Source organism: Lissotriton vulgaris, chromosome 1_1, assembly GCF_964263255.1.
Source record: "Lissotriton vulgaris chromosome 1_1, aLisVul1.2, whole genome shotgun sequence".
Lineage (NCBI taxonomy): Eukaryota > Metazoa > Chordata > Amphibia > Caudata > Salamandridae > Lissotriton > Lissotriton vulgaris.
Window position 1 is genome coordinate 918,878,880 of NC_141685.1, and position 15,722 is coordinate 918,894,601.

The window sequence follows — 15,722 nt, forward strand, 5'->3', positions numbered from 1 at the left end:
CCAAATCTCGCTCCCGCAAGCGAAATGCCAAACGTGCATGCGTTGCAATAGAAAGCAATGCAAAGCGTGCACATTTTTGTCCAAAAAAGCTAATTGATTCTAAGAGGTCCCCTCCTATGCAGCGCATGCGCGCTGCTTAGGCGAGAACTAAAAATGAAGTAATTATGTAATTCAGTTAGAGTGCAACAGTTCTGTGAACCTGAACACCGAAGGCAAACAACAACACCCCTAATTATTTCCTTAAGTTCTTCGGATCTCAAAAAAAGCTCACAATGGCATCAAAAAAGTTAGTTTTACCGAAGTCTATGGAAAAGCCCTTCACAGAGTCATAGTTACAACGTTTCAAACTAAGCATGCATTCAACAGCCTTCTTTTCAAAGTATTCAAATGTTTGCCACCGTCACACAAACACTGAACATGCTCAGGCCAAAGCTAATTTGGAAACAAAACAACCCAATATAGTTGGTTTTAGTTTTCAATAGTCAATAATTTTCAGCATTAAATCTCAATGGAATCTGAATGCAAGAGATGGCGAAAAGTAAATGTTCTCCCCAGTTGCCTTTCACAAGCATTACACTTACAATTGCTTCCACACCATTGAAGAACATAGATGCTGTTCAGTTTGATGAGAATTGGATCAAGCAAATTTACTGTTATTATCTCCGATCCCCAGTCAAGTACTCAGTCCTGTGAAAGAACGATGACTTACGATAACTCATTTCTGTGTGGTTACCCATGCAATAGATCAGGGTTCAAAATCAGACACCAAAATGTGGGGAATGAGGGCGTTCAGTGACTGGCACATCATCAACATGTAGTGGTCAGAGTAAGACACAGGTTGAAGTGCCAGGCAACAAGCTACTTGTGCACAGTGCTGTTTAGTCTGGGTGGAAGTGGTAATGCAACTTAATAATTTACTCCCGAACAGGTGGTGTCTTCAGAGTTTGCAAAGGGGGAAACTCCTAGGAACATACACCAAAGGGTGAACTTGGAGCACCACTCTAAAGATCATCGATGACCCCAGGTATGCAACAGAGCAAGGTTTGTTGACCAGTCGGAATGTAATAAAGTATGATGCAACAACATTCACCACTGGGAGACACTGTACCAACTCAAAAAAAACCAAGAGGGTGTGCATGCAACGCTAAACAATATCAGTGTCATTCAATACAAAAGTATTACAAATTGCTGTACAACATTTAGAGTAGTAATTACACGTAGACTTTGTGATTTAAATAGCTGCAAATTAATTCTTGCATTACAGACGTGTGTCCTTCATGTGGGAGGTAGGGTGTATATGTTGCAGAAATGAAAGTGCTTCTGCTGTTATATTTTACCAGAAACTGGACGGTGGGGTCAAGCGTTTAGCTGGATACCAGCAGTGGGATGTAGTGGAGAGGACAAGGCAGATGCAGGAGTACAGAAATGCAGAAAGAGGAGATAGGAGAGGGAGGACTATTGTTAACCAAAGAAGAGGCTAAAAAGGGAGCTGTATATAGGTGTCCCTGCACCAGTGCTAAAACAAGTGGACCACGTTTAAATTTTCTTCTGCATATGGGTTCCTAGACGTTATGTGTCTTTGCATAGAGCTAGATTACTAATTACTTGGTTTCTTGGCACTGTAGAGTGGTCACAGGTGCAGCAATCATACCTTAACCCCTTCGATGCGGATGTCGGCTCCTAGCCGTCATGCACTACGGTGGGCGTGTGCTGATGACGGCTGGGGGCCATCATAAACCCGCCCACTTCAAAAAACGTCGCACAGGCGCAGAATCACGGCCGCGCCCAAGGGGTTAATAGACAAAACAAGAAGACATTCTAAGGGCTGATTAAGAAAGACAAAAATATACCGTTGGGCACCAATCATCACTACCAGTTGTGTTCTCTACTCAAGTTCAGATATCTAAAAAGCAAGATGCAGATACGGAGTTGAGTTGAAACTATGAACGGATAACTGTAATTTTCATTGGTGCAGGCATCGACAGAGTTAGTCAACAGGTGCCTTACATTTTTTGTAGAAAGTTAAAGCAAAATTCCTAGGTGCAATGGGCTCTATAGAAGGCATTGAAGCAAAAGTCATAAAGGGGGGGCTCCTTACAGGTTTCTCTTCGCTTTCAGTAAGAGACTATCAGTAGTAGGGGCTGCACAGAGAGTACACAATGGATTCTAGGCACTAGAGTATTTCAGGACATGCAGTCATACCTCCACACAAAAGGGAGCAGTTTGAAGGAGTTAATTGTGCTTGCAGAGTTTGACGTGTGACAGGACAGGGTGGAGATTGCATCTACCAGTGCAAATATCCTTTTCGGTCCTAATCAGGGAGGCTGGTTTTAGATCACAAATGACTGAAAACCCAAGGTTATCTAGAAAGGTGAATCGAAGGAAGTCTAATCTTTTCATTGAAAAGGTTCTGTTGCCACGTGTGAGCACGATCGGAACTAGACACTGCTAGCTCTGCGCTGAGCTCATGCAGCCAAAGTCATCCCTGAGAAGGCTTGCAAACTGCCCAAAAGAAATTTTTGCACCAGGTGCCACCAGCCCTAAAGCCAGCCATACGCTTGAGTCATGGTGCAAGGGTGCCTGTGTTGCAGGTAGGGTTGTTTTTTGTGCAGAAAACAATCCTTGTAGGAGGTTTCCTCATTTTAAAAGTGCTGCCGGAAGAGAAATAAAAATAAAATAAACGGCGAGTAAAGATATGGCGCCATCAGGAAGGTGTAGCATTTCGATGCAGTCCCTGGTTTATCTGTATTGGCAAATATGGGAATGTTTCAAAATGCATAGGTGGATGCGTGGTAACACCCACTCTCCACCCATATAACGCCATTCCGGTGCAGAGTAACGCTAGGCAGAGACCTGCACTGCCTTGCATTGCTCCAGATTTACCAAGTCATGCAGTTCCACATAAGGTGGCCTGGCAAGGCTTAGTAAATCTCACTAAAGGACGTGTTGCCCTTGTGTCACTGTGTAATGCAAGAGCAAAGCAATTCTATGACAAATCTGGGCCTGGATGCATTATCATGAGAATCTTGATGTCAGAGAGTGAAAGAGCTCAGTTTGTGTGTACTTGCGAATACAGGAATAATCCATCTACTATGGAGTCCACCAGCCACACAGACATGCTCGGATGACGGTTGGCTGAAAGAAAAGGCAGTTGGTTTTGTTTTTAAATAATAATAATAAATTAAGTTAGACCGGCAAGGCAAGCTCTCCAGGTCAGGCAAACAGGGAAATGTGAAAATCCATCAGTCAAGAGTCTCAAATGTGTGCAGAGTAGAAATGACATGGCTGGTTTTGTTTTCATTTGTCGGAGGATCAGTAAACCACTGCAAGCGTAGTCCTCCACAGCCCCCTAGTCTGTCATTAAAAAAGTGCCATTGCTGACGGCCGTCCCTATGAAATCCTACAGATATTTTGGACTGCAAGATTCAGGGCTACTACGGCAGCATTTGCCTGTATATGCATACTGCCATTTGACTGTATAAGCTTACTGTCAAACCAATTTGCATTTCCAAAATAGCGAATTTTAAGGAATCGCTATTTTGGAAATGTTACTGACCATGTCATGAGTGATGTAATATGTGACGTCATCAGCAGTGCATTGCACGCGCAAGTTATAGTGAGTCCAACTAACTATAACGTGGGAATTTCAATGGTTTTATGTCAGTAAAATTTCCAGCTAACTATAACTGGTGTGAAACCTATGGTTTTTTATGTGAATATATATATAATTATTTTTTGTTAGGCTGCCACCAAAATAGACTACACAGGTTTTACACCGAAGATCTGCTTTGACAGGCAGTAGTAAATGTGGTAATTTTTCTGCCGTCCATCATCTGAATTTTTTGCTTTTGCCGCCCTAAGTGGGAAGCGGATGCCTACACGTGGCCCGAAAATTCACTGTGCCACTGGGTTCAAGCTAGACTGGCTGATGTGGAGTGATACCCAGAAAGTGGTCCCAGGGAGCTTGTTTCCAGTGCAGAGAGGACCGGGCCTAGCATTTCGGGCTGGACTGCTCTCATGAAGGGCAAGATCTAGACTGAATTGCAGCTGGCTGGGTCTACACAGTGGAGGAGTGGAGAGTAAAAACACCAATGGATTAAACCCAGATCTGTGACTGGAGGGGTGAATGGTTGACTTGTTCAGCATTCTGTTCAGCATCTTTTCTTTTTGCTTTTGTTTGCAGGTAGGAGGTGCTGCACAAAAGATCTCACACGAGATAGAGCAGAAGACACCACTGTTGGGGTAGAACCTTGCCACCAGAGTTTGGTTAGGTAAATTTTGGTCTCATTAGCGTTGCCTCGGACAACCGCTCCTTCATCCCCTTGGATACTTGACTATGCACTGGAAGCAGTGGAAATAATTGGGTAACAGTAGCAGAACAACTAACATTTCCTTAAAGAAAACTGTAAAGACCTACCAACTAGCATTTGGAAAAATTGCACACAAAAAAAAAAAATCAATCAAAAACCTCTTGGGCATCACCTACCTTTCAACGCTGTTGTGATGTATGCAGCCGTGAGACCCTCCCACTGCATAAATCATGCCATCGATCACACCCACCCCGATGCGGTTCCTGGGAACACTCAGGGGCGAGCAGGGAGACCACTGATTGTTCATGGGGTTGTAGCAGTCCAGTGCATTAGAGTCCATGTTTCCGTCGGGGGCATTGTTCCTCCCACCCACCGCGTAAAAGAGTCCACCCACCACGCAGCCCGCCAGCCCGCTGCGGGGCACCTGCAAGTCCTGCAGTCTGATCCAAGTCCCATCACTGGGGTTGTATGCCTCAAGGTAGCTCAGTGACTGGCGGTAGTAACCTCCAGCCGTGTAGATGACCTGCGGAACCTTGGGAGTCCGGCTGGGCTGAGGAGAGGTAGGCCGGTGCAGCGTGAGGTCCTGAAAAATCTTGGCTAGGTAGTCCTTGCAGCGGGCATCCAGTTTAAGGATCTCACACTTCTGCATCTGCATTTGGAGAAAGTTTGGTGTGAGCGAGTGGCAGCGGACGGCCTTCAGTAATGCCTGCACATAGAGGTGCCGGTTCTCACAGTCATACTTAATCCAGTTGATGCATGCGTGAAAGACCTCTGACTCGCACCGGACATTCAGCTCGTCCCGACTAATTAAGGTCACCAGCTGGCAGTGTGACAGGTTGAAGAATTCCTCCTGCTTAGCAACCTGAAACAAAAACATAAAAAGATTTAAGCAGATTGACAATGACTAAAAAGAGCTCAACTGACAATCACCAAGAAGAGCTCAACAAAGAACATGAAGATCCCAACAGGACCGCCAATGAACTTTGAATGCTACCTTTGAACAATGTATTCTGAGTGAAGTCAGCACATTTGCTTGATGACCACCAACACATCCAAAGTGTCAAACTATGCCAATTGGGCAATGTAGTTGTGACCTGATGGCAAAGTGCGATAACGCTAACTACACATGTGCACAGGCTTTCACTCTGGACGTTACTCTACAAGAACCTACAATTGGCCTACAAGCGCAGATAGAGTTCAGAGATGCATCATTGACATTTGAAATTCATAGTGCAACCTTTTCATTTTGGCAGATTTGAAACGTGCACTATGATGCCTGGCGCACTCAACCCTGTAAAACGAGAGCTTCTCTGAGGTAGTTCCCTACTTTGGTTGCCCGATGCAGACTTGTGGGACAAAAAACCTTGGGAGGGTCACCCTTTAGATTATTTAAAGACAAATCCCCTTAACGGTTTTCAAACCTCCAATTCCCTACTAGGATCATTTACGTCAAGGGTAACATCATTTATTTCCTTCTTTTTCCTCATCCAATGGTACAGGCCCTCTCTAAAGTAACTCATAACCATTCAGAACGTCCCTAAATGCTGCAAATGGCCTGGTCCCTTTTTCTCTTCTATAATGCTCTTTATTAGTTTCATGGTTCACAAAAAAGGCGAGGAAGGGGGGTCCGAGGAGGTTTAAAGAACTGTGAGGGTTGGCTCCACAGCTACACTTACAAAACACCAGAAAAATAACCCTCTGGTCTGTGGGTGACATATTTATTAGTTTCTCCATCACCTTCTCAGGATACTCTAATGCAGGCTTCTCCAATGAGTAGCTCCTGGGTTACTGGTAGCTTTTCAGCTACCAGTCAGTTGCTCTCCTGTGTGCATCCCAGCCTTCTATATTGGAACTATTTGCTTAGTTTAATTAACATATGTATAACAAAATTGTGTATTCCAAGACAAAAATGTGTGTATACTCAAAATTGATAAGCTGATCTTTGAGTGATAAATTGGTAAATAATTTTTGTGTGGAATGTATAGTTCTGTACAAAATAACTATACTTCAATCAGACTAATAAAATACAGAATTTGTATTGTTAAAAATCAACACCCTAAACTGCACAAACAAAATAACTTGCAAGAAGAAACGGTAAAAACTTAAAATGTAAGTCTATTTTTCTCCAGCTACTAAATGTATACATAAAAGTTCACCTTCCTTTACAGGCCCATTATTTAATATCTTTTAATTTGAGTCATACATATGTAATCTATATACATTTTTGTTAGATTCCCTACAAAAGCATTTGATTGTGCCATAAAACAAAGTAGAGTTGCCTCCTTTACAGTGTACAAAAATAACTTCCTGAATGAAGGGAGTAAATACTTGCTGCGAATATCACTCAATTCGGGACAAAGACAGATAATGTGGTTCAAAGATTCCTTGCAGAAATGACAATGTCTACCGTTTTGGATACTGGATATAGAATTCCAGAGGCCTTGAACTCCTTCAGATGAATATATAGTAGACCTAATCTTTAACATTTTTTGGGGATTCCACTAAATTAGAATTCATTTACTGCCGTTTCGACTGGAAAGAAGATTAAAATTCAATAAGAAGCTCCGATTGTTTGTACTGTGAGCTTTTAATAAATCCCTTATACAAAAGCTCTCCTTTAGTCTCTCTAACAACCCTCTTAGTTTCATAATGATATCTGCTGAAGGTCCTGTACAGTTGGTAAGGTATGATCCTGGAAAAAAATATTGATTTCCTCGCAAGAGAGACACAAGCTGGTCACAGAACTCCATGTTAGATCTTGATATATCAGCCCTCGCAGGGAATCGGCTTTTGCAAAGGTACAATCACAAAATAGGTTGATTTTCTGAATCCAGTGAACCGCTTCGAATGATGGGAGACTTAATTGGAGTCTAACAATATCTGTGGAGTAGAACTTCATAAACTGAATAGATACAGCATTTTGAATAAATATTGTCCAATTTTATTAATCTTTTTTCAATAACTAATGAAACATTGCAAGAAAGAGGATTACGACCTCCGTAAACTTGTGGAAACCTTTTCAAGGCTTTTGTTACAGTGATGACCTTGGTTTTTAAATGATGTACAGCTGTCGGTTGTTTGCCCAACTGGGAGCCCAAATAGCCATACGAGTTAATGGACTCCACTGTATTATTGCCTAACTACCATTTAAATGTATGTGGACCCGTCCCAAACAAGATTATCTTTGTTTTCTTGATGTCAGCTGATAGACCATCAATATGGTTATATTCATTAAGTGCAGTAAATTGACACTGTAATCCAATAGGGGTCTATGAGCAGCTTAAAAAGTCATCTGCGTATGCCAGATAACTGATTGAACAATTTCCCAGTTTTGGAGGCAGAAATACTTGCGCAGTCTCGTCGGCGTGAAATTTTGTTATGGGGGCTTGAACCCGCCCCAATTCTCCATTGGCTGGCTTCCTAAACGGAGGCCAGCCATTGGAGGAGAGGGGCATCACTCCGTTCAAGCCCGGATTCGGGGGGGTGTTTTTGGTGTTCTTTCTCTCCCTGACATCATCAGTACAAAGCACGCCCCTCATAACGCTGCCTACACGCCAAAGTCAACTCTCTGATTGATGTTCCTTATTAACCAATCAGAGGGCCGACTGGCGCGTGCAGGCATTGTGAGCAGACTGCCTCCTCTTCGCACAGCGCAGCCCGGCCCAGGAACAGAGGGGGAACTTGTGTTTTATTTTCATCTTCGCTGCTAGCTTCCGTAATATTTCAGTAACCGGCTCTCCCCTGAGAATCCCGCGGCCGGGAGAGCGACGCAGCGGCCTGTGGCGGCAGAGTTGGACCCGGGCAGTGAAGGAAGCAGCCGGGGAACAGGCATCTAACACAGCAGGCACAGCGCAGTGACTACAGCGATGGTCTACATGTGAGGCGGCATATAAATCCTTGGATACAGGAAGCAGGCACAGTGACACTGCCCGTGGGTGAAGGAAGCACGGACAGGGAGGGCGCTCCTCCTGGGAGCACACACGGCGGCTGTCTCTTTGGGTACTTTCAGCAGTAGAGTGGACGGGTGCAAGCACAGGCAGGGTGCTAAGAGCACGTACACTGCGCGGTATCAGGCACTGTGCCCGGAATAATACCAGGGACAGTGAGCGGTAGGGAACCACGGTGCGCCGGAGGCAGACACCGGCCCTGTGACAGACCCCCATGTGGAACAAGCATTGGCTGCTGCAAGGGTATTCTACAGACCAGTGACCAGTCAAAGTGCAGCCGTCCACCCCCCGTCCCTAGGGCTGTGCCGACACTCCGCCGGTGGTTGTCCTCGGAGTGATCCGGGTGCCGCATCGCGGAGGCGGGGTTCCTCCTGCGGCAGCACGGCCCTCCCTCCATGTGAGCGGCATGGCCTCGGAGCGGAGAGGGGCTGAGCCCCCGTGGCTCGAGGAGAATGGCTCGGCGCTGCCCACCGCCCCGTCCCCAGGGGACCCGGCTCCAGGCGGCGGACGCCCCCAGCCCGCTGCTGCTGGACTACGACCGCGAGTTGATTCCCGTGGTGGGCGGCCTGGGGCCCTACACGCGGCTCCTGGTGCTGCTCACCTGGGTGCCCATGCTCTTCATTGGCTTCAGCCAGTTCTCGAACTCCTTCCTGCTGGACCAGCCTGACTACTGGTGCCTGTGCAGCTGGGGCAACGTGCCCACGCCAAGGACCCACAGCTTGGCAAGGACTGCCAGTGCAGCGAGTGGAGCTACGAGATCCGGGCCGGCCTGGGCCAGAACGTCGTCAGCAAGGTAAGTGATGTGACCTGTCCTGTGACCCCGCTCCCAGCGGTACATCCATCAAACTCAGTATATACCTTCTTGGAGTGCTTCTCTTACAGGGGCAGTGGAATGTGATCAGAAAGGTGGGTGGGGCATGCTGTGACACACACTGTACCACTAGCATCTGTCATAATGTTATACCCAACTGTACTCCTCAATACCTTCCTCACATATGCAGGGCAACATCGGCACAGTGTAAGACACTGAACATACATTAGCACCAGTACCTCCATCCCCCGTTTCCCAGAGGGGCCCGGCATGGTAAAACTACTCTACCACCATTGTACCCCGCTAAACTCCTCAGCATTCCCACTCACAGAATTAAAGCAGGCTTTCCCCGGCGAGACATGCACTGCAGCGCCCCTCTACCCTGCTAAACCCCTCACTGAGGCAGGGGCCCTCGGCATGGGACTGTGCGCACTGTGGCACCATTATACCCCAATATCACACCATTATACCCCATCAGACTTCTCCTGGAAGCAGGGTACTCAGAGGTGGTACTGTATGCCAATAAAACTGTTCCCTTGAAGGCAGGGTACCTTCTGCTTTGTAGGGAATACGCTGCAGTGTGATTTTACCCATTATTGAACTCGAGGTACCATGGCTCCATAAGACACCTTCTGCAGGCAGGGTGCCCTGGTGTAGGATGTACTATACCCCCATTGAACACCTATAGGAGGCAGGGTACCCTTCACGAGATTCGGCATGGATGGACTCTTTTTTTGTACCCCACGAGATTCGTCAGAGAGGCCGGGTACCCTCAGCAGGGCACAGCAGGTCTTGTAGCTCCCCTATTACCCCACCCGATTCGCCAGGGAGGCAGGGTACACTCTGCATGGCACCGCATGCCCTGTAATGCAGCCAGCTCTGTGGTGCCATACTCTATAGGAATAGCTCATGTTTGAAGCGAGGAGAAGCAGGGAACAGCCTTTAGCAGAGCGTGGTCCTGGAAAGTATGGTAAGGGAAACCCCACCCCTATACTAAAGCAACTTTTGCCGCTCCACATTCCCTACACTGCCCTCACTCACACTATATGGTTCTTGCAGGTGGCTTCAGCAGACACCATCTCCGCCCCCACTAAAAGCAGCACCCCATGAACTTACCCTCTCATAACGCCGAGGGCACCCCTTCTATCAGACAGTTCACGACACATCGAAACCCCTCTCAACACAGCTTTCATGGTACATCTAACAACAATCAACCCCCCCATCCGCGCATACAGAGTTCCCTTTACACACACACATCTCCCCTGGATTACTAAACATTAATCGACACGCTAGGGCTGGGCTGTTGCCCAAAACATCTGTGTGTCTCTCGGTCAAACATGTATTTAACGTTCCCGTCTAGAGACTGCATTTCCCCGACCTGCTGCCTTGAACATTCTTGCACGTGCCAAGAACCTTCTAAGCAGACTTCGACCCAGTTTTAAGCTGCATGCGGGTTCCAAATTAAAACCACTCAATATGGTAAATACACAGCAGTCTGTATGCAGTTCTTTTGTAGTCTATTTCATGCTTCGAATCGCTTTACATAAACGCGTACAATTGACTAATGTAGTGGTCCTGCACTGCAAGGATGAACAGTCGAGCAGGCCCTGCCGGCTTTGCACTCCTGACCTGCAGTTGCCGCCATTTGTCAGCCTTGTGTGCTTGGCTCCCCGGGGGAGGGGGCCGCTCTGACCTGCGAGTTGCCAGGCCCAGGCTGCGTAGTGAAAACAAATATTATTAATGATAATGAAATTCACTCTGCTCCCAGTATAATATGAATAAACTCCTCCCTCCCTCGCTGTGGTGTGGTGCCTCCCCAAGAGACAGCCCAGAGGGACGTCCGGGGTACCGACGGAGAGAGCGGTGCTCCAAGTACCTGAGCTGCAGCCAGGTGAGGTGGGGCTGTTCCTTCCTGCCACAAAGTCAGGAGGATGGTAAAGGATCACGTTTTAAGGTGATATTTCATTTTATCTTTAGCAGTAGCATTAATGGTCCTGAGGAAGCGGCAGGAGACCACCAGGCTCCGTTTGTCTGCAGAAACAGGTCGACCTAAGATACTTACTAGTAGTTATTTGTTACACTACTACTTGCACTGTTTTTATTGACGGGATTGAAGGGGTACAGAATAAATGTTTTTTCCCCTGTCACTACCCAATCTTAACTTAACTTTCTTTACTTTTCACTGATTCACTTTCACTTTATTTGGCACTGCTATTCAGTCATCTACAGACACTTCTACCATCCGTTTCCATCCATCAATGATATGTTTTGTTATAGATTAGGCTTACAACATCTGCCAATCTATTGTGGGTACTTTACCTTCAGAGTTTGAGGGTCCCCAGATGAAGAAGGGCAGTCTCGTTAGATGACTGATGGGAACTCTTTCACATTGAGGGAGTTCCACAGGCAAGATTTCACTTTCTGCTTTTGTACACACCAAGGTTCACATACAGATACATAATCTAGTTAGCTTTTTGACCCACTGCTATTCTTTGTTGGTGTAGCCCCCGGCAGGGTGCCATGTGTTTGTTGCTGCATACGAGGCTGTGAGGCCCACTCTTGCTCCCTGTGACGAATATTCTCGTTTCTTGGTGGGGGCTGTCTCCCCCCTCCCTCTGTCTTTGAGAGTGCCGTATCTACCAGTCAAGGACACCCCTGTCTGCTGAGGGGCAGTTGGTGCCATGCTGCCTCTGAGGCGCTCTGTACTCTGCTGGGTGAGGGATTCACTGTGCCCCCTGCCGTCTGGAAAAGGGCCAGGTCTTGCTCTCTGAAAGGTTGTTTGTCTGTTTCCTGGTTGTGCTCGCTTTAATTGCCTCTGTTCCCTGATTGTGATCGTTTTTAGTGCCTCTGTTCCTGTGCCTTTGTTCCCTGCTTGTCATCGTTTTTTCTTGCTTCTGTTTCCAGCTTGTCATCGTTTTTTCTTGCCTCTGCTCTCTGCTGGTCATCGTTTTTTCTGGCCTCTGTTCTCTGCTTGTCATCGTTTTTTCTAGCCTCTGTTCCCTGCTTCTCATCGTTTTTTCTTGCCTCTGTTCCCTGCTTGTGATCGTTTTTTCTTGCCTCTGTTCCCTGCTTCTCATTGTATTTTCTTGCCTCTGTTCCCTGGGGCTTTACTGGGCAGAGAGCTGTGTGTGTGTGTGGCTCTCTGTGTGTGTGGCTCTCTGTGTGTGTGGCTCTCTCTGTGTGTGGCTCTCTCTGTGTGTGGCTCTCTCTGTGTGTGGCTCTCTCTGTGTGTGGCTCTCTCTGTGTGTGGCTCTCTCTGTGTGTGTGGCTCTGTAAGTGTGTGTGGCTCTGTAAGTGTGTGTGGCTCTGTAAGTGTGTGTGTTGGGCTCTGTGTGTGTGTGTGTGTGTCTCTGTTTCTGTGTGTGTGACTCTGTGTGTGGCTCTGTGTGCGTGTGTGTCTCTGTGTGTGAGTGTGTGGCTCTGTGTGTGTGGCTCTGTGTGTGTGGCTCTGTGTGTGGCTGTGTGTGTGTGTGTGTGTGGCTCTGTGTGTGGCTGTGTGTGTGTGTGGCTCTGTGTGTGTGTGTCTGTGTGTGGCTCTGTGTGTGTGTGTGACTGTGTGGCTCTCTGCGTGTGTGTGTGACTCTGTGTCGGTGGGTGTGTGTGTGTGTGGCTATGTGTGTGTGTGACTTTGTGGCTCTCTGTGTGTGTGTGGCTGTGTGTGTGTGGCTCAGTGTGTGTGTGGCTCTGTCTGTGTGTGTGTGGCTCTGTCAGTGTGTGTGTGGCTCTGTCAGTGTGTGTGTGGCTCTGTCAGTGTGTGTGTGTGTGTGGCTCTGTCAGTGTGTGTGTGTGGCTCTGTCAGTGTGTGTGTGTGTGTGGCTCTGTCAGTGTGTGTGTGTGTGGCTCTGTCAGTGTGTGTGTGTGTGGCTCTGTCAGTGTGTGTGTTGCTCTGTGGGTGTTGCTCTGTGTGTGTGGCTCTGTGTGTGTGTGTGGCTCTGTGTGTGTGTGGCTCTGTGTGTGTGGCTCTGTGTGTGTGTGGCTCTGTGTGTGTGTGGCTCTGTGTGTGTGTGGCTCTGTGTGTGTGTGGCTCTGTGTGTGTGTGGCTCTGTGTGTGTGTGGCTCTGTGTGTGTGTGGCTCTGTGTGTGTGGCTCTGTGTGTGTGTGGCTCTGTGTGTGTGTGGCTCTGTGTGTGTGTGTGGCTCTGTGCGGCTCACTGTGTGTGTGTGTGGCTCTGTGCGGCTCACTGTGTGTGCGTGTGTGTGGCTCTGTGTGCGTGTGTGTGGCTCTCTGTGTGCGTGTGTGTGGCTCTCTGTGTGCGTGTGTGTGGCTCTCTGTGTGCGTGTGTGTGGCTCTCTGTGTGCGTGTGTGTGGCTCTCTGTGTGCGTGTGTGTGGCTCTGTGTGTGTGTTGGGCTCTGTGTGTGTGTGTTGGGCTTTGTGTGTGTTGGGCTCTGTGTGTGTGTGTTGGGCTCTGTGTGTGTGTGTTGGGCTCTGTGTGTGTGTGTTGGGCTCTGTGTGTGTGTGTATGGCTCTGTGTGTGGCTCTGTTTCTGTGTGTGTGTCTGTGTGTGGCTCTCTGCGTGTGTGTGTCTCTGTGTTGGTGTGTGTGGCTCTGTGTGTGTGTGACTGTGGCTCTGTGTGTGTGGGTGGCTGTGTGTGTGTCTGGCTCTGTCAGTGTGTGTGTCTGGCTCTGTCAGTGTGTGTGTCTGGCTCTGTCAGTGTGTGTGTGGCTCTGTCAGTGTGTGTGTGGCTCTGTCAATGTGTGTGTGTGGCTCTGTCAGTGTGTGTGTGGCTCTGTCAGTGTGTGTGTGGCTCTGTCAGTGTGTGTGTGGCTCTGTCAGCGTGTGTGTGTGTGTTTGTGTGGCTCTGTCTATGTGTGTGTGGGTGTGTGTGTGTGTGTGTGTGTGTGTGTGTGTGTGTGTGTGTGTGTGTCTCTGTCTGTGGCTCTGTGTGTAGCCCTGTGTGTGTGTAGCTCTGTGTGTGTGTAGCTCTGTGTCTGCTACTACTCTCTACTACTCTCGAATGCTCATCTATTGCCATTGTAAATAATACCATTTATTTAAATTAAAAAAAAAAAAAAATGAAAGAAATGCCATTTGCAATGCCAATAGCTCTAACTTTAACAAAGCTGAGACCATTGCATTGTAAATGCTTGTTTAATATAACTGCCTAAGTCAGAAATGTATAATGAAACGAGAGCTTGAGCGAGTACATACCATTGTTTTAGCCCAATGTTGATGAGAATTTTGTGGGAGACATGCGGTTTGGTCGACAACTTGATTAGCATGCAAGTGTTGGTGTGTAGAGCTATTAGAAGATGTAACAGGTTGGAATTCATGACCCAATGTTAGAACTTTGACCGAATGAGACTGAGATTTACTTTGTTGAATGCCGAGGAGCAGTCCACCAAGCAAACAAAGTGATTTTCTTTGATTTAATGCGTTCCCAATGACGAGAGTCAATGCAACTTGGTTGTCTAGACTTGCACATCCTGTTCTAAGCCTGTGAGATCGGGCCGCAGCAAATTATTTGATACTTTTACACCTAACAAACTGCATGGTAAGTATTTGGCAAAACGCTTACCTTCTGTATCTAGAAGAGCTATCAGGTTGAAATTTGCAGGGTTTTTTCAGCTTCCCTTTTTATGAAGTGGTTGAATTATTGATCCTAGCCATGGCGTTAGAACCTCGGCTGACTACAAGATATTGTCAAACGTGGGCTTCAGTATCCTGCTTCACATCATTGGATATTGCTTTATTACAGCAATAGGAATCCCATTGAGTCCAGGGGCACGAGAGGTCTTGCATTTTAGGTCTTGCCTAGGCACCACGCATGCGCTGCTCTAGGAGATGACCTTTAGAAATTGGTCAGCTCTTTTCAAGCACTCGTGCTTGTGCTGGCTTCCACCTTGCGGGAGCGAGCAGCGGCGCGCTTGCTAATTAAAAACAGATTGCCTGCGCGCAGCTGCTCGCTCTCGTGGATGCCGGCACAAGCACGAGTGCTTGACCAGGCTTCTTTTCTCTTGGTGATGGTTTGTTAAAGAAGGCTGCCTTTGAACATTTGCAGTGAGTCTTTGTTGGAAATGAAATGTGCACAAATGGTCACTCCTGTGCGTTTTTTTTAAGTGCTTGACTCCAGTGCGGTGTGCTAGCAGTGTCTGGTGCATGCGTCACCCTGTGCAGTGTGGTAGCAGTGTCTGGTGTGTGGGTCACTCCTGTGCAGTGCGGTTTGATTTGATTTGATTTGTCCATTTCTAAAGCGCGCGAATGCCCGGGGGTGTCTTGGCGCTATGAATTGTCCAGTTTCCGGTGCAGGTCTGGAGTTAGTGAAGTTTATGCGGTGAATAGCCAGGTTTTGATTTTCTTTCTAAATATCTCCAGAGTTGGGCTGTTTTTTACATCAAGTGGTAGTAAGTTCCATGTCCGTGTTGCGTGAACGAGGAAACTTCTTCCTCCCCAGTTTGATCGTTTAAACTTAGGTATCGCTATCAGTTTTTTTTTACCAGATCTGAGAAGCCTTGAAGGTTCATAATGTTTCAGGTGTGTTTTCAGGAAGTGAGGACCTTTGCCCTGAAGTGCTTTGTAGGTCAAGCATAGTGATTTGAACTTGACTCTTTTGGCCACAGGTAGCCAATGGAGTGTCTCTAATTTATGACTAATAGGCTGAAACTTTGGAATTTCCAGTATTAGTCGTGCTGCTGCATTCTGGAGTCGCTGCATT

General features: G+C 47.2%; 1 protein-coding gene across 2 annotated transcripts in view; it reads right to left on the bottom strand.

Moving 5' to 3' along the window:
- The window catches only part of KEAP1 (kelch like ECH associated protein 1), a 195,482-nt gene that overhangs the window by 129,567 nt on the left and 50,193 nt on the right, over positions 1-15,722 (bottom strand). For both annotated transcript variants that reach the window (XM_086959063.1, XM_086959064.1), the window contains exon 3: positions 4,487-5,172. In XM_086959063.1, the coding sequence (XP_086815189.1) occupies positions 4,487-5,172 (686 nt within the window). The remainder of the gene's footprint in view (positions 1-4,486; positions 5,173-15,722) is intronic.